The sequence below is a fragment of the Brassica oleracea genome, chromosome C6 (assembly GCF_000695525.1).
Source record: "Brassica oleracea var. oleracea cultivar TO1000 chromosome C6, BOL, whole genome shotgun sequence".
Lineage (NCBI taxonomy): Eukaryota > Viridiplantae > Streptophyta > Magnoliopsida > Brassicales > Brassicaceae > Brassica > Brassica oleracea.
The window spans coordinates 37,784,779-37,806,055 of NC_027753.1; the positions used below are offsets into that span (position 1 = coordinate 37,784,779).

Genomic DNA, 21,277 nt, shown 5'->3' on the forward strand with positions numbered 1-21,277 from the left:
CTCGATGGCTTATAGCCTCAACTTTTATATATTATATAGTATAGATTTGTACATGATGTTTTTAACTTTGTAAGTTTAACTTATTTGATAATTATTTATATTTTATTTTGAAATAAAAAATTTCGTAATATTAACATTTTTAGAAATACCAAATTGAAAAACGATTTGGTATATTTTTGGTGCTTTAAAATAATATGTGAACATTCTCAATGATTTATAATATCAACTTATATATAGTATATGTTAGTTTGAATATTTTCAATAGTATATAACCTAAACTTTGAAAATCATGAGTTTAAATTTAGATTTATATAGTTATACTTGTTTGAAAGTCTTGTATTTTTAAATTAATTATTCTCTTCGTTATTTATTTTTTAATTTTTGAAAAATATTAAACATTATGTTAACTTAATATAGTATTTATATTTTTGTAAATTTACCTTATTCGATATTGATTTATATTTTAGTTTGAAATAAACATTTTTTTGGTAATATTAACATTTTTAAAAATAGTAAACTTAAATAATAATTTGTTATACTACGATTGGTTGTTTAAATCCTACGTGGACGCTCTCGATGGCTTATAGCCTCAACTTTTATATAGTATAGATTTGGGAAACAAATGTTACAAGATATGTTCGAGATGATGAAGAGCTAAAATGTTTCCATAGAGAATAGTGATTTACGTTTTTCTTTTATGCCTTTAGTCAAAAAAAAGAATAGTGATGGAAATAATAAACCCTAGTTCTAACCGTCTCATGTCCGTTTGTTTGAATTTCCTCTTTTTTTGTTTTTCTCTCTCTCTTTGTATTTGTCCTCGTGGAACCCTCCAATTCACCATTGACTTAATCGGCTGGGCCGAGTTGTCATGGATAGAGTTGTTTGTAATTTTGGACTGAGACCATAATTAACGGGACGTTCTTACGATTGGGTTCTTAGCGGAATATAAGAACCACATTTTAAAAAGCTCCTATTAATCGCTCTGAGATATATATTTGACGGACCTTGATGAGGAGTGTAATTCCCCTCCAACAAATATTATTTATATATTTTTGATCTTTTATTGAACAGAAGTAAAATATTTTTTTGGCAACATATTAAATTTATTAAAATAATACTGTTATTGTATTTTCTAATTATATTAATATATATATAGTAATTCCACGCAAAGCATAAATCACGCGAAGTATGCATCACGCAAAAGAATATAATATTGTTCATTGACTTGTTCGCACCAGTGGCCACATCTATTTTTATTTTGCATTGACTATAATTCTTATATAAGTTATTTCTGTGTCGACAAAAAAAAATTATTACTGCAAAAGAATACAATTGCATACGAGAGTAAATAAGCAATACATTTTGCAACTAAAAAATAAGGTTTTGAATCATGGGAAAATGTGTTTTATGTTTTATATTGTTTCTTGCAATTCTCATTGTGGACTACGTTTGAAGGTAATATTAGTATTTGCGCTATTAAATTCCTTTACTAATATTTATTCAATTTATCTTTTTTTTTATGGTGGATATAACACAACAGAAGTGGAAGCCGTGAACAAGTTGAGGTGCCCCATTACTGATCACCGGTACAAGGGAAAATGCGGAAATAATGGAAATAGTATTTGTGCAAGGGAAGTAAAGGAGTTCATAGCGAAACAGCGATACGGTGTTAAGCCCGTTCTAGGTGAGATGCGTTGTAATTGTACTGACCTTCCAGTCAAGGCAAATGAGCAAATCAGACGTACATGCAGCTGTAGATATGATTGCTAAATAAAATACCTACAACCAATATATATATATATATATGTACTAAAATGAAGGAAAAAGATTCTGGAGATTTTAACATCGATTTGATAAAACAAAACCATATCAGTCTATTGTCTTTGCAAACTTGATCAATTATTTTTTGTATAATTATTTTCTTTATTGCCAAAGGTCAATTTGTATTTTTTTTCTAAATGAATTATAATCGTCAACTTACACCCAAAAAAAAAATTGTCAACTAATAATATATCTTGCTTTTTTCTAATAATAATCAACACAATAATAACACAAATTGTTTCTCCAGCTTTGACACATCAAAATATGAAAATCATAATTAATATTTTCAATTTTTAAAATGTTAAAATATCCAAAATTGATTATTTCAATACAAAATGGAATTTAAACATCAAATAAGGCAAAATAATAAATAAATCATTAAAACTAAATTGATATATATATACACTAAATATTTGGAAATTTAACAAATAATTTACAAAAAATAAAATATAAAGAAGACAAAATTTTAACTTGCAAGAACACAAAATAAAATATACTCTTTAAATAAAATTTCAAAAAGTGTATTTTCAAAAAATTATATTTTTTATAATCATTAGTCTGATTCACCTCATATAACATATAAAATGTAAGATGCTCTCTCTTGAGTTATGTTGAATAAAAAAAATTAGAGAACAATGTTTATAAGCTAGATGATAAATAAAAAGTCTAATAAAGCATGTCAAAGTTAGTTAACATTTTTAGTAAAAATTATAAGGAAGACCAACAATAAATTAGCATGAAAGATAAAATAAAAAAATGATAAAAAGAATAACCAATATGAATTTATCATCAATAAACTAAAAACATGCAAATTTATAAACTTCTAAAATTTAGAAAAAAAACCTCAAAATTACAATGAATACACTATCTAAGACGTTAACTATCTTATCGTCAGCATTTAGCAACTAGAAAAATAATTATAAAATTATGTAACAGCTTTCAAAGGATCTTAAGAATCTTCATAGAAACTCTGAAACAAACAAATATTATATATTGCACCAAAATAAATAAATTTTTTTCATATAAATAATCTATTGTAATGCATTATACAATAATACAAGCTTCACTACTTTACAAATAATTAATTAGATCTGTTAGTAGATAATTCTTATACTTTAGTTTTTCTATATTATTAATTCAATAAATAAAATGTTACTTAACATTAGTTAAATTCACTATATTTACTTTAATTTTTATATTATCTTACAAAGACTATAAAGTTTGACAAAATATTTATTGTGATTAAATTTTAAATCTAAATATTATACTATCACACACATATATATATATATATATATATATATATATATATAACAATCACATGTTAATTGTAAAGTTTTTCTCACTACAAAGAAAAATAGATGTTATGCATAGAGTTTAATCGTTAATGTTATTCAAATAAAATATATGTAAAATGTATGGTAAAATTATTACAATGTATTAACAGCTTATTTGCATCGAGCAATCTATATAATATTTTAAAATATAGATTAATATTTTCAAAAGTTATGAACATGTTTATGAACATAAATATAACATTTACAATTATAAATAACTAAATAGATACTAAGATGCTAAATTATAAAGTAAACATAAATAATAAAATCAACAAATTAATAAAATCAAAAAATCATATTTCAAATAAGAAAATTATATAAATCAATTAAATTTTTAGTTTAAAAGTTATTATAAAACTAAACCTAATTATTAATACAGACTCGCGCGTAGTATAAAATCTAGTACTTTATAAAAAAAACTTATTTAGTTATGTATTAAGGACTTAATAACGTTTGTATTTTTATTCAGAGAAAAAAATAACGTTTGTAGTAATCTAAAGTTAGTAGTCGTGGAAAAGCTATCATGATGACAAGACAGAGCACCGAAATAAAGAAATCAATCGATGTGATCACTGAACCAAACCGAGATTTGTCTCTTTTCCAATCAATCGCAATCTCCGTTATCTATGCTCTCTTCTTAAAATTTAGTTAATTCACAAACACCTAACTGTTTTGCTATGTTATCATGAAATAATACTTATGGTTTACGCGTTACGCGTTGATTTTAATTATTACTATTTCATTTTTTTGCTCAGGAAGCAGAGAACCTATGGAGACCCTCTCGAAAGGCCAAAGGACACATTGAAAGACAAAACAAAACGATACCATAACCTTGTCAAAACGCAAAAGCAAAGCATCCCCAAACCCCAATTCAAGCAAAATATTTTGTACTCAGAATGTTTCTTTACATGTATTCGTATGATCGTATAACCCTCTTTATATACAAAACCTTAAGAATAAAAAGGACAGGAAAAAAAAAACAAAATACACGGAATAAGACAGAAGACCTTTTCTACATTTGTTCACATGTTCAGAAAACTCAATAAAGCCACCAGAAACAAGAGAAACCAAAACACTCGAACAAAACATTTTTTCAACAGAATGGGTTTCTGCTTCTCCAAGTCACAAACACAAGAGATCCCAATCTCCTCTTCTTCCGATTCTACCCCTCCTCATCGCTACCAACCTCTCCCTAAACCAACAAATCCTCAAACCCAAACCAGTACTTTCCCCACCAATCCCAAACCCAAACCGGCTCCCCCACCTTCCTCCTCCGGTTCTCAAATCGGTCCAATCCTTAACCGACCAATGATCGACCTCTCAGCTCTCTACGACCTCCACAAAGAACTCGGCCGCGGCCAGTTCGGCGTCACGTACCGTTGCACTGACAAATCCAACGGCCGAGAGTACGCATGCAAATCGATCTCCAAACGCAAACTCATACGTCAAAAAGACATCGAAGACGTGAGACGCGAAGTCATGATCTTGCAGCACCTCACTGGTCAGCCGAACATCGTCGAGTTTCGAGGCGCTTACGAGGATAAAGATAATCTTCATGTGGTTATGGAGCTTTGTTCTGGCGGCGAGCTATTTGATCGTATTATCAAGAAAGGGAGTTACTCTGAGAAAGAAGCTGCGAATATTTTCAGACAGATTGTGAACTTTGTTCATGTTTGTCATTTCATGGGTGTTGTTCATAGAGACTTGAAGCCTGAGAACTTCTTGCTTGTTAGTGCGGATGATGACTCTCCTATTAAAGCCACAGACTTTGGACTCTCTGTTTTCATCGAAGAAGGTAATATAAGAATAGTTCATCTTTTTGATATTTTCCTTTTCCATATTAATACACACATACACATATTTAGAAAATATTAACATTAATAATTATTTCACCTAACAATAACTCGAGACTAATAAAAAAATGAAAATTACAGAAAGTTAATTAACATATAATGTTAATAAACTTTACATTAAATTTTGAAAAAAAAATTATTTAATTTGAAACAAAACAAATTCTATAAAACTCTAAAACGTCAAGTTTTAAAACTAGAAACTGAGGGAGTATTGCACTTTTTAAATTAATTAAGGGTCGTCTTGTTCAAAGGTTTGTCTTTGTTGAGTGTGTGTAGGTCCTTTAGGACATAAACAGCATGTTTTAACTTGTGGTATAATCAAGAAATAAAGATAGCGACATTGTATCTCCTTTCCGTGTGAGATCAACCTAGTGGGACACCAAGTCAACTTCGAAAACGGCTTGGGTCAACCACCAAGTCAAGTGATGGTTCCCACATATTTGAAAAATAAAAAATGATAGTACAACAGAAATTATTTGATGTGAAAGTCTTCCTTTTTCAAGATTTTGGTTCACACCCAGAAAAACAAAAGACTTGAAACTGGAGATGTGTATTAAGATTGTACATGCTACAACCTTCAAATAACAAGTACCATGTTTATTCTGTGTAGGTAAAGTGTACAAAGATGTAGTCGGTAGCGCATACTATGTTGCACCTGAAGTTCTATATCGAAACTACGGTAAAGAGATCGATGTGTGGAGCGCTGGTGTCATGCTTTACATTCTTCTATGCGGTGTTCCTCCATTTTGGGGTGGTATGTTAAAACAAATTTTTTATGAATCTAAAGTTTATTATCACTCCATTTGAAGAATGTTAAGAAATGAAATGTTACAAAACCGGTACTATATATTTGATATTGTTTTAGAGACCGAGAAGACTATATTTGAGGCGGTCTTAGAAGGGAATTTAGATCTTGAATCTTCTCCTTGGCCTACTATATCGGAAAGTGCAAAGGACTTGATAAGAAAGATGTTGGCAAGAGACCCTAAAAAACGGATTACTGCAGCTGAAGCACTTGGTATGTGTTTGCAATTTGTCTTGATTTGTGACACATTATATATACCTCATAGCTAACTAACTAAGCGTTCTTTTGTTGCGATTAAAGCGCATACATGGTTGACGGATAGCGAAGTTTCAGATAAACCAATAGATAGTGCAGTCCTTATTAGGATGAAGCAGTTCCGCGCAATGAACAAGCTCAAGAAACTTGCCTTGAAGGTAAAGTTAACTGATACTCCATCATCAAAAAGATGATTTAAAGAACATTAAAGTTAACTGTTGTCTTTTGTTTAATAGGTCATAGCTGAAAACTTATCAGAAGAAGAGATTAAGGGATTAAAGCATATGTTTAAAAACATTGATACAGACGGAAGTGGCACCATCACTTTTGATGAACTAAGAACCGGTTTACATCGTCTTGGATCCAAACTTACTGAATCTGAAATCAAACAACTCATGGAAGCTGTAAGAAGACAAGAACACAAATCCACTTGGTGATATAATTAAGCTTATTACATTATTATTCTGTTTTTGATGATAGGCTGATGTGGATAAAAGCGGGACGATTGATTACATTGAGTTCATAACAGCTACAATGCATCGGCATAGATTGGAGAAAGAGGAGCATTTGCTAGAAGCATTCAAATACTTTGACAAAGACAGAAGCGGGTTTGTTTTCTTTTTTGTTTTGTCCTTATATTGTCGCAGAAATATATTAAAGATGAAATTATTTTTCTAACGCAATCTTTCATATTTTTCTTCTTCTTAAATAAGATACATCACAAGGGACGAGCTTAAGCATTCGATGACACAGTATGGAATGGGTGATGATGCTACCATAGATGAAGTCATCAATGATGTCGATACAGACAACGTAAGAAAAAACATTTACTTTTAGTTTTTGACTGCTGTAAATGATGGTGATGATGATGATGATGAATGATAGGATGGGAGAATAAATTATGAGGAATTTGTGGCGATGATGACGAAGGGAACTACAGATCATTCAGATGCGAAGCTGATCAGATGATATATTCATCTAGACTTATGGATGCTTTGCTTCCACCATTAATAAAGTATAAAATTAATAATAAAGTATCAAAAAAAAAAAAACGAATGAGACGAGAATCAATGCATTATTTTTCCTTTTTCTTTTAAATGTTTAAAATGATTTGTTTGTACCTGCGTGAATTCGAGTATAAGAACGAAAATCCCCTGAAAAAACGTAACAAAGTAAATAAATTAAACAGAGAACGAACGTGTCCAAACCTAACGGATCCTAAACGGTTCGTTAGTGAAAGTAACGTTGTCGGAAAAGCCTTTTACGGCCCAACTCGAGACCCATGGACCATTAGTAGTACATTCTTAACAGCTTTTAAAATGAAAATAGCAAACCCTCTGTTTCGCCTAGAGGCTTTCGAGTAACGAAGCCTAAAACGCTGCTAAAAAGAAAACAGATAAGCAAATCGGAACTTTTTTTAAAAAATTGACGACGATGCTCTCCATCTCTCCGGTGCCGAGCTTCTCGTTAACCTCCGTGAAATATCTCCGCTCTCCTTCCTCTTCTTCCTTCATCTCCTTCTTCCCCAAACTTTCCAGATTCGTCACAGCAAGCTCGGCAACCCCCAATTCAAAACCGGAGACCACCACCACGAGAGTGAACAACGCCGGCCTCAAACTCGACGAGACAGTCTCCGTCTCCAAAGGCAAGATTCGCCTCGATTCATGGATCTCCTCTCGCGTCGATGGCGTTAGCCGAGCTCGCGTACAGTCCAGCATCCGCCAAGGACTAGTCATCGTCAATGGCCAAGTCGTCGATAAGGTTTTCGAACTTCGGATTCAAATTCTTCAAACTTCAAGTTTTCACCTTTCTCTCTATCTCTATCTCTATCTCTTGCAGGTTTCGCACAATGTGAAAGCTGGCGACGAGGTTCACTGTACGATATCAAAGCTCCAGCCTTTGAGAGCTGAACCCGAAGACATACCGTTAGATATAGTTTACGAAGATCAGCACGTGCTCGTCGTTAACAAACCGCCTCACATGGTAGTCACGTGTTTCTTTGAATACTTAAAAAAGATTGAATCTTTCTAGCTTGATGTTTAGTGTTTAAGAGTCTCTCTCTCTCGTTTGGTGGTTTAGGTTGTTCATCCTGCGCCTGGGAATCCTAAGGGGACGCTTGTTAACGGCATACTTCACCATTGTAGTCTTCCCTGTGTTGCTGCTTATTCAAACCAAGAAGAAGAAGATGAGGATTCGGATGACGAAGAAACGTTTTCAGATGATGAAGGGATGATTCGTCCAGGGATTGTTCATAGGTTGGATAAAGGGACTAGTGGGTTGCTCGTTGTAGCTAAGGTTAGCTGTCTTTTGTCTTTTTTTATTTATTTATTTTTGTTGCTTTATGAGGTGTGACTTTAACTAGAAGTTGTAATTGGCAGGATGAGCATTCTCATGCTCATTTGGCGGAGCAGTTCAAGCTGCACACGATTGAGAGAGTTTATATAAGTCTTACCTGTGGAGTTCCTTCCCCGTCTCAGGGGAGGATTGATGTACCAATTGGTAGGGATTCGAATAATCGGATCCGTATGGCTGCTATACCTGGATCATTAAGCCGTGGAAGGGCTCGTCATGCTGCTAGTAGGTGATGGAGCAGTCTTTTTTACAAGTGCACTGTAACACTGATTCTTGTATCCTCACATATTCTCATGTTCTCTTAGGTATAAGGTAGTTGAAACACTCGCTGGAGGTGGCTCTGCGTTGGTTGAGTGGAGACTAGAAACTGGCCGTACTCATCAGGTTGTGAAAGAAATCAAAATCTGTAAATTTGTTTCTATATTGGTTCACATCTTTGTCTGCAAGGGTTTCACTTATACCTCTGTTGATCTTGATTTGAGTTTTAGATACGTGCGCATGCCAAGTACATGGGAGTTCCTCTACTGGGTGACGAAGTGTACGGTGGAACGAAAAGCATGGCGCTTTCTCTTCTGCAGAAAAGAGTCTCCCGGAGTGATCAAGAAGAGATCATAGAGCTGGTGTCAAGAATGGATAGGCCTTGTCTTCATGCCATAGTTCTCGGGTGAGAGACAACTCAAAAAATCTCAGTCTAGTCTCACTATTCAAAACTTAGGAGCAGAACAGGTTTATGATAACTGTTGTTCTCTGTTATGTTTTCTTTCACAGCTTTGAGCATCCGTGCACCGGGGAAATCATAAAGTTTTCATGTCCACCGCCTCCGGATCTTGCAGAGATAGTAGGCCTGCTTCGTAGAAGCGGCAGAGAAATGGTAACCACCAAACTCTGCGTTATTTTTTCACTTAACCTCATGCCTAGGGCTAAGTTACTCTGTTTTCATTACAGAGATTTTGTTTATGCTGAGTCTTCTTAAGTCGTGGTCTTTCTTTCTTTTGGCAGGTGGAATAATCTCTCGATTTTGGTTTATAAACTCATAGTCTCGGACATTGATTCTGCAGTAGCATGAGAGATATCATCGAACGCCACTATCCTTTCAAGCAACAAGCAATCAAACTTCTCTCTGAAGATCTTTGACGAAACAAATGAAAGTGTAGTCTCAGTTTCATGATCCAAGTGTTTATAGTACAGCTAAGAGGTGTATAAAGCTCAAATGGGAACTTCAAATGATATTCAAAACCCAACAAAATCAACATCAGCTAAACCTGTATCTTTCGCCTTCTCCCTTCTCGCCACAATTTATAAAAGAGATAACAGAGGCACAAACGGAAGAGAATGATGAGCAGACCACTGATCAGTAGCTATTCTTGACAAATCAAGTACACTATTCTTGATGTATATAAAATAAGCATCTCGCTGTGGTGATTGGTCAAGAATATGTATGTAAGTAAATAGACTCAGTTTCTCTGTAATCATCTGCGACCTTTCAAAGATAAAATCATGTGCACAAAAAGAAAGTTTCATTCACATTTTACCCCAACAAAAAAAAAGTTTCAAGTCTCAACGATTAAAAGCATTTAAGTACGAACCCGAATAAAATATAAAAACTCGAAAACCTTGCCTTGAAGGATCCATGAGGGTACACGAAACATTTTACTCAGTTTCTTCTGCTAAAGCTTAGTAATAGACATTTCTATACTTTCTAAAATCTTTCCGAGTTTCATCCTCCGATAACTATCTTGAACTTTTTTTAGCACTACAGATCTCTCGAGCGTTTCATATACTTGTCACTGACTCGTCTTGCAGAAATATTCCTCTGCTTCACCTCGAGGATGTTCCTCTGATTGAGCTTGGCTCACTTGGAGTCCTCTAGCAATATTATCTTCCGTCTCCATTGATTATTTCCTTCTCCAACACTCTTACAGACCAAATAATCTTCATGTACTGGCTCCTTGCTTGTAACCCATGAAAGCAATCTACAAAAGAGATGAAAAAGAAACATGATGATTTAACAAACACATGGGTTGCAAGCTTCAGACAAAACTTATGACTCAAGTGTAACCCACATTAAACCATATCACGACATACATGGATCCCGCAAGAACAGATATAGAAGTGAGAACATATATTTGACAATATTGTTCTGTAAGGTCGTGATGTAAGGAACAGTATCTCTTCAGGTTTATTAACAACACTATGATGAGAAACAAACTAAGCAGGCTTTGTTCTTAAACAGCACCAAGCACACTGCTCAATCAGAAAAGATAATAAGGCATATGAGGAGACCTAGAGCCGTTCGCAAAAGAGTAGACGAAGTGAATCATTCTTAGAACTGACGCTTGTTTCTTTTTAAGAATCTACATCAGATTTCATAAAATAATCAGAGTAGGATGAAAGCAAAACCTTTAAAACGAATCGTCCAACTACCAAGATTTTAGGTACTAACGCTTACAAAATAATTACGCAGAGCCTCCTTAGTTGTTGCTGCTGGCGACGGGATGAGCCAATTGTGCAAATATAAGGCCCGATTAGAAACAAAGCCCACCCGTATGTAGTCTGAATTTAATGAAACGCTGTGTATTGATTGTTCTGCCACGTGGCTCGCCTAGGATCACTGACTTTCTGATCTGGAATCCTAGGTGGCAGCATGAGAGGAGAGAAAACACTTTTATATATATACAGAAAAAAATAATATTTAGTTTCCTCTCAATTTGTGAAAACTATTTTAAAATATATTTATTATTCAGTTTTGTTATTTTTATTAAAAACATATATTTTTTATTAAAAACATATGTTTATCTAAATGTTTATTAAAATAATATGTTTTGTTATTTTCATTTACTCTTTAAAACTATTATTTTTGGAAATTTTTTATTTTTATAGAGAACTAATGAAGATTTTGGATTATGATTTAAAAATTAGGATACATTTTTTTTATATAGATGGGTATCCTTTCAGAAATTTTAATCAATAAGTTTCATTTTCAAAACTTTTTTTTTAAATTGCTATTTCGGAAAATTTTCATTTTATAGAGAACTACTGTAGATTTAAGCTTTGGATTTAGAAATTAGGATAACAAGAATTTTTGTTGATAGATGAGTATACTTTCATAATTTTCATTAATAGGTTGCATTTTTTAAATAATTATTTTAAAATTATTTTCTTAGAAATTTTTTATTTTTATAGAGAACTATTGTTGATAACAATAATTTTTGATGATCGATAAGTATTCTTTCAGAATTTTTCACGAATAGATTGCATTATTAAAATAATATTTTTAAAAGCTGCTATTTTTGGAAAGTTTTCTTTTTTATAGGGAACTATTGTAGATTTCGAATTATGATTTAAAAATTAAGATAACAAGATTTTTGTTGATAGATGAGTATTCTTTTATAATTTTTTTAGCAACTGGTTGTATTTTTTAAATATATTTTTTTTAAACTGTTATTTTTGGCAAGTTTTCATTTTTATAGAGAACTATTGTAGATTTGAGATTCTGATTCAGAAATTAAGATAACAAGAATTTTTGTTGATGGATGAGTATTCTTTCGGAATTTTTCATCAATTGGTTGCACTTTTTAAATCATTTTTTTAAACTGATATTTTTGGAAAGTTTTTATTTTTTTAAAGAGAACTATTGTATATTTGAGTTTTTAATTAGAAATTAGGAGAACAAGAATTGTTTTTGATAGATGAGTATTCTTTCAGAATTTTACATCAATAAGTTGTATTTTAAAAATATTTTTTTAAACCGTTATTTTGGAATATTTTCATTTTATAGAAAACTATTGTGGTTGGAGTTTGGTTTAGAAATTAGGATAACAATAAATTTTTTGATAGATGAGCATTCTTTCAGAATTTTTAATCAATAGGTTGCTTTTTTTAAATATTTTTTTAAAAATAATATTTTTTTAAAAATTGCTATTTTTTTTGAAAGTTTTCAATTTTTCAGGGAATCATTGTAGATTTAAGGTTGCGAGTTAGAAATTAGGATAACAAAAATTTAACAGATAAATGAATATTTTTTTAAAGAATTTTTCATTAATAGATTGCAATTTTTAAATATATTTTTTTAAACTGTTATATTTGGAAAAAAAATCATTTTATTGAGAACAATCGTAGATTTGGCATTCTGATTTAGAAATTAAGATAAAAGAGTTTTTTTTATAATAGTTTATTGTTATCATGTATGTAGTAATACCCTTCAAGTCTTTATACACAAACTACCCTAATTAATATAACCATTCAAAATAACGCAATCAAATAAACGATTATGTTTACCTACCAATGCGAAGATGAATGATGGATCCGATCCTTACTCTTTAGTTTTGCGGAGTGGCGGACCCATTCACACAAAAGAGATGTCAACTGACACCGTATAAATTACAAAAGTTGATTATAGTCACTTCATAATTTACCATCACATGACCCCTGTAAAATTGGCTTGATGACCCCGCTAGTTTTTTTGGGAGTCTGTGCTTTTTATATCCACATCTCAGAGTTTACACAAGACAAAGTATAAATGAGCAAAAACAATAATCTTGCATTGCTGTCTTTTTGCTTCAAGAAGAGTTGATTCTTTCAAAGTATCAGTAGAATCAAGTGATCATATTTAATTTGGATATATAGTGCCACAGACTGCAAGTAGAAGGCGGTTGGCCAATCGGGGAAGACTTCTTGCGCAATCATCCCATCGTAAAGAGCTCGATCTGGTTGATTACAGAATAAATAGCATAGACTACGCCTCGCAGAAACACTTGGGTACACCGTTCTCCTAGAATCAATGAACTGAGAATAACAGTGAATGGCGGTTTCAAAGTCTTGCTCTAGGAAGGCTTGATCACCATGTTTTCGAACCTCTTGAATATCTTTTACCTCTTCCATCCATTCTTCGAAAGAGTCTGTGCTTTTGTTTTTTCTTCTACGCAGGTTCATTTACTCTTTTTATTCGTTCTCCAACCGATGCTTACTAAAAATGTAATTTGTTATGATAAAGTTTCCAGTTTTGTACTCTCTTCTTATATTTTATTTATTATTTTCCGGTTAAAACTCTTTATTGCTGCTTTAAATCTTACAACCACCGTTCCACAAAGATGAGTAGATTTCATATCACAAAAACTATATTTCGTGTGGCATAAGATATGGTCCGTTAGAAATGTCGCTATATATAAGTCCGTTTCCGCCTAAGATTTACGCAGTATCACACAACAAATTTATCCCTCTCTCTCTCTTTAATTGTTATATCTCTATCTCTCTGTGTGAAAGAACACAATGGCACAACAAAGGATGGGTCCTTCTGGATTTCAACTCGCTGGAGACAACAGTTTCGACGACGGTGCACTAGACTTCGACAGCGTAAAGAATGTGTCCATTGGGGTTCGTGAAAAACAAATCGTTTTTATAAGCTTAACGTACTCGAGGGGCGAAAAAGATCAGACTATCACCCACGGAGAACAACCTAACGAGAACATGGAGGTTCTGTCTCTACACACCCTTTTTCATCTCTTTTACAAACGCATGCAGTCGATCGATATTGCCAATTACTTTAAATGCATTTAATTTATGTATGCAGATCGAGTTTGGAAAACTTGGAGGGTATTGTAAGACTGTCGGCGGCACGTACAAACGTGGAACTCCGCAGCTTCCAACAGGGTATATTAGCAACTTGTATTTTGTAACCTCCGAAGGACAGAAGACGGAATCGTACGTTCGAGCCGCTGCAGATGAGTCGGATGAGGCTTTCAGTTTCACTGCGGATGGGGAAACCCAATTGGTTGGATTATTCGGACGGTTCGGGCAGAAAGGATTAATCACGATAGGGGCGTTGTTTGCACCAGAATGAAGCCAAGATTAAAGAAGTAAGCAAAGATGAAGGAAGAAGCTGATATAATTATATAAAGAAGCGTATACAGAAAAATAAACATGTATGGAGTTACGTACATCAAAGTAACAAAATATTGTTAGCAAAAAAAAAAGTAATAAAAGGCAGCAGTGTAGAATTTCAGCATTATTTCAACCCGTACGCAAATATTTTCTTTATACATTAAACATTTCAATTACTTTATAATATTTTAGGAGTACTTTACTCAATCAGAACACTTAACAAAAATTATTGCGTCAGCTACTTTTGTCGAAGGTGCTTGAACTATAAACAAGCTTAATTAGGTTATGGACTAAACTAAAGTTTTAAGGGATATTTTTAATTAACTGGATACACTTCTTTTTTTCTGTTGAACGAACTGGATACACTTTTTCTGAGTCCTCTTTTGTTGACATCATTTAACACCACCGAGTCTCTAAACTACTATATATAACTTGCGTGTTTTTCAATTATTTTAATATTTGAAAAACAAAACACATACCAACAATTATATTTAGTTAGGTTAAATAAAAATGACTGTTGGTTGGACTATTTTAATTATTTGATTGCATTAATTTGAATGGCTGGTTTGATTCTAAGAAAATCTATTAAAACGAGAATGTATGGAACAATTACAGAACAATTTGAATAATTATATTAATTCGAGTATAGTTATTAAACGAATACTTGCGAGGGCATTACTAAAATGTAACTATACTAAGAGGATCTTTAAATTTAGTCATCTAAATGTCCGAACACGAGTCTACGACATGAAATACAAGAAAACAAAACATCTATTAACTCACTCACCCTGTCGGTATATTTTGTTAATTAACCATGGATTTATTTATGGGCTTATTTGTTTAATAACCAAAAAAGTGAAAATTAGTTTTGTAAAGAAAGAGAATATAGAGAGATAGGAAGAGAAATACAGAGAGAGAAAGAGAGACAATGTGTGTTTTTTGGTTACTTAGCAAATTTGTTGTTTTTTTGTGGTTATAGAGTGTAAGTCTGCTTATTTATTAACAAATGATCAACAGTTGACCAAAAACATTATTTATAATCAGCAAAAATAAATTTCACCTTATAATTTTTTATTCAATCATGGGTCAGTAATAGTTAGATTTTAAATAAATGATATAAATAATATAAATAAGTAACTATGGGCTGGACATCACAATTGGTTGCATTAAACTAATTTGGGTTACTGTATTTGGTAGAGTAATTAACTGTTTACGAAGATTAGATGTTTTGAAAAAAGCTTTCACCTTTTATACTACTATGAGCATCATTAATAATAGGTTTTTATTTTTTTGTCAAAATAATAGGTTTCTGAAACTGAATCTCTCAATATAAATTTAAGAATATTTAACATAAGAAATTTTTTTAATTAAAACTAAAAATTTGCTGGATTGACATTTTGTATAATATATACTATTAAAAAGGGATTATCTTAGAAATCTATTATACAAAGATTAGATTGTTGCACTTACACATTAACTATTTATTATTTCAAATCATATTTTTATTTTCTGTAGCTATAAAATATTTTAAATGAAATAATCTATTACTCCTTGTTATATTTACGAAACTAATTATAGGAACCACATTTATGAATGGAATTTCACAAAATTGCATAGAGTAATAAATGAAATCAAATGAATTTAATAAAATAAATGTAGATTGATAAAGTTATATAAGGAAACTTGTGTTTGTAACTAAATATTTCCATTGCTGATTTTCAGTATAATAGGATACATTAATTATGTTTTAATCTAAAGCTGTGGTATGACTTTAAATATTTGCAAAACACAGCAATGCCTAAAAAAAGTCTTGGTTTTAATTGTATTGATGAATAGATTTTATCTCTCTCTCTAATCGAGTTAATCTTCTTATTTTTTGTTTAACTAACCCCAAGTATTAAGAAACAAAAACAAAAGAAAAACTAACCCAAGTTAGAAGCCCACTCAATTAACCCAATCCCGACTCAGTGATTAGCAAACTACCGATATATTCAATTCAGTTTAACACTAAATTTAAAATGTTTAAGCCAATGATGTGAAAACAAACGGTAGGTATATTTCTGAAATATGTTTCTCTGGAGTATTTAAAAATTTATTATACAGAGGACCTCTATTGCAGAGATCACTAGTATCTCATGAATTAATTTAAAATTTTATTACTGTTTAATTAAATTTATATTTTATCACTAGTATTAAATTTATACTTTAAATATTTTAGATGAAGCTTCAACATTAATATAGTTACTCGATTATATGTTTAAATTTATTTGATAAACAAAAGGGTAAAGCAGTGAGGAATGCAGTGAAAACGTGCAAAGAGTTGGGGCTCCGGCATATCAGATACGAGTCAGACTCATCTCAACTCATCAAGGCTTTGAACTCAAAGACAGAACCTCCAGAGATTTATGGGATCGTCTCTGACACTAGGATAGAATGTATGGAATTCGAGACCTTTTATTTTGTTTGGATTCCTCATGAAAGGAACGTTGTTGCTGGCTGTTTGGCCAAGCAGGTTAAGCCGTGTATCAAGTGGTTTTATCACGCTACTCTGATGATTTAATGAAGTTGCGTTCCAAAAAAAGAACAAAAGGGTAAAGCCTTTCTGTAATGAAAATACATCTTATCTATTAATTTCACTGCTACAAATAAAAATGGTAAAATAATAAGTCTTTCTAACATTATGTTTAAACAACACCATAAATAATGATGCAGTAATATTTCTACATGTTTTGTAGGAAATAAAAAATCTAGATGGGGACGTTGCGATGGACACCGAAAGCGGTGAGGTAGACATCAGTGTTTCTTCCGTAAAACCCGATTATCTTCCTGCCTCCTCCTCCTCCTCGGAGCACAAATGGCGTCCCATCCTCGGGTCCATATCGGGGCGCTATTTTTCTCTTGTGCAACCGGAACGTGAGGGAGGTAATGTAGTTGTCGTTGTAGGTGCCCTCGACAGCTTCAATGTAGTCATCATCATCGATTAAAACCTATAACAAAAAACCTATATTATAGATCATGAGTTAGAAAAATAAAATAAGAAAACTCACGTCATCATATGTAATATGTGTTGCATTCCCGTGAACGGCTCCGATCACAACTGCCTTGTTGTTGGAGTAATCAAATTTGACAAAGGCCACGCCAGTATCACTTTGTCCTACACTTATTTTCTTCACATTATCGAAGAAGCCATCGTCCCATTCGTTTTCTCCAACTCCATTGGTCGCTTCTACTCCTCTGGGGAATGCAAAATGGGACTTGGAATCGTTCGCCCCAGTAGGAAGTGGAACGAAACTCGGATAATAGGTAAGATGACGAGTTCCAAACCCAACCAACTCATTTATTTCAATTTCGTGAAACTTATCTCCCTTGACAATATAAATACCCGTATTTCCGTTTTTATTAATGCAACACAATGCGAGACCATTACTTTTCTCGTCGATGAAGTAACTTGGTCTATGTAAGTCGTCAACTACTATATTTGACCATATAGGAACTAACACATTCATGAACTTCATCCACTCTACGGATTCTCCATCCCCATTTTTAATCTTATCTTTTGTCACCCAAATCTCAATATTCCTTGTGTTCCAGTCTTGCTCTAAAATAGAAAATCGATCTCTCCTATAAATCTCAAGAGTTCTAACATTTGATAGATCGTTTTTGCCAGGCAAGTTACAATAGGGTTTGAGACTTTCAATAGAAAAATCAAAACTTAGAATAAAAGGCTGGCGTGCACTTCTTTTAACAGCAATCCAATACAAAGTTCCATTCAGAGATATAGTATAGTTGGACGACGAAACCATACTCCAGCTATGGGATGAAAACTCGTACGATTTCCATGCATTGGATCCAACCTCCGTGATATTAACATACCTGGTGTCATAATTCATACGAGACCCAAAGATCTTGTAATGGTTGTCGGGTTTACTATAGTCGTAACCCATCCCAATCAACCAACAAAATGATGGTTTCGATTTGATCCATCTAATACGTCTTAACCATGGGTTGCAAATCCCGAAGCCCTTAGATGTGGCATAAATCAATAGTCCCTCGCAATAGTGCATTCTCATGACCATCCTATGTTGATAGTTGGGAATATCGGAGGGTAAGTCATGCACTTCTATAGATGGACCGTCGAAATTAACGTCTACTGAACAAGTCTTAGATTCGGAAATCAAGACGAACTGTGGACGAGCCAAATGATTGTTAATGAACTTCAAATCATTTAAAAGAGTGTTCCATCGTTTGCAAACAGATCTGAATCGAGCTACAGATTTCAGTGGAATCCGAGAGAGTATACTTTCCTCCAGTTCCCACAAAAGATGCTCTTGCTGCATTATATTATCTGTTATGGGCTAGGTTTGTGACAAAATAATCATTTACATCACAATTTGATTATATATAGATGGATCTGTATAGGAGGAATTTGTAAATTACATTGGAAATATTAGTACATTTATAAACAAGGAAAATAGCAGTGCGTGGAGAATGAACAAGAGAACAAAATACTTTTGTTTTCAGAATTAACTAGAGTTGGTAAGAGATATTAAAAAAGTTAACTTAGAACACATCCAATGAAAGATTTTCTACAGATTATCATCCAAAAATGAATGAAAATGAAAAAGAAGAAGAAGAAGTATCTCATTTGAGAACTCATGAGATATTCTTCCTAATAGGTGGTCATCTTTTAATTAATCTATTTATGTTTAGTATTAAATTTAAACAAAAGATCAAATTATGTTAAAATATGATAAATTTTAGATACTAATTTCAAGAAACTTTATGGTAGGCATGCATAAAGAAACTTTATGGATAGGCACACAAAAATCAAATAATTAATTTGGATTGGATGTTAGTCACTGGACCTGTATAAAAAAAAGTAATAATTATAGTCACTAGATTTATATCCAAAATAAATAGTTATATAACTTAAAATATAAAATAAATCCGCAAAGAAAAAAATATATAAAAATAATTAAATTAAAAGTTCAAAAATAATAAAATCTTTGATTATGACTGATCATTTGTTTTGCTTAAACTTATAACCTCTTATGTAATTGTAATATTAGGGAAGATATTTTTTTTAAAAAAGATCTTCGTATTAATTTTGTTTACAAAGACATGTGGAAAAACATAAGAACAAAATAAATACAGATGAACTGAAAATAAATCAACAACTTTCCGGTCCACTCAGAACGGGTTAGTCGAAACCCTAATTCAAAATACAAAGGAAAAAAACAGATTAGCCGCCACCAGCCAACCCAACACAGTAGGAATGAACTTTCGGATTTCATTTTAGGGTCAGTTCGGATTTACATGTTTTGGAAGCAAAAATTTAGTCTCATTCAGATATTGTAATAGTTCAATTTGGTGGCGGTTCGGTTTCACTCGGGTTTGGTCGGATATAGTGACATATTGGAAATATGGTTAAACTCCAAAATACATATCTAAGTTCACAATTTGAATGTTTTTGAAAACTTACATTGACAAAGACTTTGTGGCATGATTAAAAAGTGGTTCTTAAAAAAGGAAAAATTCCATAAAAATACCCCAACTAAATTAATTTTGCTAAGTTTTTTAACACCCAAACCATTTTGGTACCTACTTTAATATCTCAACTAATTATTTTACCAATTTTAATACATAAAATTTTAAAATTGTGCTCATTTTAATACCCAAATTTTATTTTTTAATCAAAAATACTAATAAGTTCAAAATAAATTGAAAAAGTCTCTAAAATCTTTAATTTTTTTAAAAAAAATCCCACTTTTATTTTAAATTATAGGAAAGAAAGTAACTAAATTATGGAGAATGATGCATAATTTTATACAAATAGAATTTTTAGATAATTATTGTATATTTAGGATTATGGTTTATAAATTAGGATAATAAGAATTTTTGTTGATAAACGAGTATTCTTTCAGAATTTTTCATCAATAGGTTGCATTTGCAAAATATTTCTTTAAGAACTATTATTTTCGAAAGTTTTCATTTTTATAGAGAAATTTATATATTTGGGATTCTAATTTAGAAATTAGGATAACAATAATTTTTGATGAAAGATGAGTATTTTTTCAGAATGTTTCATGAATATGCTGCATTTTTTAAATATTTTTTAAAAAAACTTGATTTTTTTTATTTTAAAGAGAACTATTGTAGATTTTGGATTCTGATTTAGAAAATAGGATAAAAAGAAATTTTGTTGATAGATGAGTATTCTTTCAGAATTTTTCATCAATAGGCTGTATTTTTTTAATATTTTTTTTAAAACTGCTATATTTGGAAAGTTTTCATTTTTTATATTGAACTATTGTAGATTTGACATTGTGATATAGAAATTAGGATAAGAACGTTTGATTATAGATGAGTATTCTTTCAGAATATATAATCAATAGATTGTATTTTAAAATATTTTTTAAAAACCTGGTATTTTTGGATAGTTTTCATTTTTATAGATAACTAATAAATATTTGAGATTCTAATTTAGAAATTAGGATAACAAATTTTTTTTATGGTAGATGAGTATTCTTTCAGAATTTTTTATCAATAGGTTGCATTTTTTAAATATTTTTCTAAAAAATTATTATTCTTAGAAAGGTTTTATTTTTATAAAAAACTAATGTAGATTTTGATTTTGATTTAAAAATTAGGATAAAAACAAATTTTTTTGATAGATGGGTATCCTTTCAGTATTTTTAATCAATATTTTGCATTTTCAAAAAAAATAATAATAATTGCTGTTTTGGAAAAAAATTCATTTTATAGAGAACTATTGTAGATTTGGGCTTTGGATTTAGAAATTAACAAGAATTTTGTTGATAGATGAAAATCCTTTCACGATTTTTAATCAATAAGTTGCATTTTCAAATATTTTTTAAAAAATAATTGCTATTTTGGAAATTTTTATTTTAGAAATTAGGATAACAAGAGTTTCTGTTGATAGATGAGTATTCTTTCACAATTTTTAATAAAGA

At 31.5% G+C, this 21,277-nt stretch overlaps 4 protein-coding genes across 4 annotated transcripts; 3 read left to right on the forward strand and 1 right to left on the reverse strand.

Moving 5' to 3' along the window:
- Positions 1–4,115: 4,115 nt before the first annotated feature.
- On the forward strand, positions 4,116–7,123 carry LOC106300733 (calcium-dependent protein kinase 29). Its single transcript, XM_013736939.1, has 8 exons — positions 4,116–4,953; positions 5,622–5,765; positions 5,877–6,029; positions 6,117–6,229; positions 6,308–6,475; positions 6,552–6,679; positions 6,785–6,884; positions 6,957–7,123. Exons 1-8 carry the CDS (start codon positions 4,185–4,187, stop codon positions 7,038–7,040), a joined length of 1,659 nt encoding a protein of 552 aa, XP_013592393.1. The 5' UTR covers positions 4,116–4,184; the 3' UTR covers positions 7,041–7,123.
- Positions 7,124–7,466: 343 nt separating this feature from the next.
- Positions 7,467–9,701, forward strand: LOC106300735 (RNA pseudouridine synthase 2, chloroplastic). The gene is made up of 8 exons (XM_013736940.1): positions 7,467–7,832; positions 7,911–8,054; positions 8,151–8,366; positions 8,450–8,652; positions 8,729–8,807; positions 8,912–9,087; positions 9,192–9,294; positions 9,423–9,701. Exons 1-8 carry the CDS (start codon positions 7,506–7,508, stop codon positions 9,429–9,431), a joined length of 1,257 nt encoding a protein of 418 aa, XP_013592394.1. The 5' UTR covers positions 7,467–7,505; the 3' UTR covers positions 9,432–9,701.
- Positions 9,702–13,644: 3,943 nt separating this feature from the next.
- On the forward strand, positions 13,645–14,327 carry LOC106299742. The gene is made up of 2 exons (XM_013735772.1): positions 13,645–13,895; positions 13,993–14,327. Exons 1-2 carry the CDS (start codon positions 13,692–13,694, stop codon positions 14,260–14,262), a joined length of 474 nt encoding a protein of 157 aa, XP_013591226.1. The 5' UTR covers positions 13,645–13,691; the 3' UTR covers positions 14,263–14,327.
- Positions 14,328–16,976: 2,649 nt separating this feature from the next.
- Positions 16,977–18,711, reverse strand: LOC106299487 (jacalin-related lectin 38-like). Its single transcript, XM_013735572.1, has 2 exons — positions 17,351–18,711; positions 16,977–17,290 (listed from the first exon to the last, which is right to left on the reverse strand). The coding sequence occupies exons 1-2, from the start codon at positions 18,638–18,640 to the stop codon at positions 17,051–17,053; spliced, it is 1,530 nt and encodes a 509-aa protein (XP_013591026.1). The 5' UTR covers positions 18,641–18,711; the 3' UTR covers positions 16,977–17,050.
- Between the last annotated feature and the right edge of the window lie 2,566 nt (positions 18,712–21,277).

Bases quoted from the DNA above. Each gene is read 5' to 3' on its own strand.
- LOC106299487 (XM_013735572.1), bottom strand. From the start codon at position 18,640: ATGCAGCAAGAGCATCTTTTGTGGGAACTGGAGGAAAGTATACTCTCT. The intron at 17,291-17,350 runs GTGAGTTTTCTT...TTTTTGTTATAG, and splicing joins CACATATTACATATGATGAC to GTTTTAATCGATGATGATGA.
- LOC106300733 (XM_013736939.1), top strand. From the start codon at position 4,185: ATGTTCAGAAAACTCAATAAAGCCACCAGAAACAAGAGAAACCAAAAC. The intron at 6,476-6,551 runs GTAAGAAGACAA...TTTTGATGATAG, and splicing joins TCAAACAACTCATGGAAGCT to GCTGATGTGGATAAAAGCGG. The intron at 6,885-6,956 runs GTAAGAAAAAAC...GATGAATGATAG, and splicing joins ATGATGTCGATACAGACAAC to GATGGGAGAATAAATTATGA.
- LOC106300735 (XM_013736940.1), top strand. From the start codon at position 7,506: ATGCTCTCCATCTCTCCGGTGCCGAGCTTCTCGTTAACCTCCGTGAAA. The intron at 8,055-8,150 runs GTAGTCACGTGT...TTGGTGGTTTAG, and splicing joins TTAACAAACCGCCTCACATG to GTTGTTCATCCTGCGCCTGG. The intron at 8,808-8,911 runs GTTGTGAAAGAA...TTTGAGTTTTAG, and splicing joins AAACTGGCCGTACTCATCAG to ATACGTGCGCATGCCAAGTA.
- LOC106299742 (XM_013735772.1), top strand. From the start codon at position 13,692: ATGGCACAACAAAGGATGGGTCCTTCTGGATTTCAACTCGCTGGAGAC. The intron at 13,896-13,992 runs GTTCTGTCTCTA...TTATGTATGCAG, and splicing joins AACCTAACGAGAACATGGAG to ATCGAGTTTGGAAAACTTGG.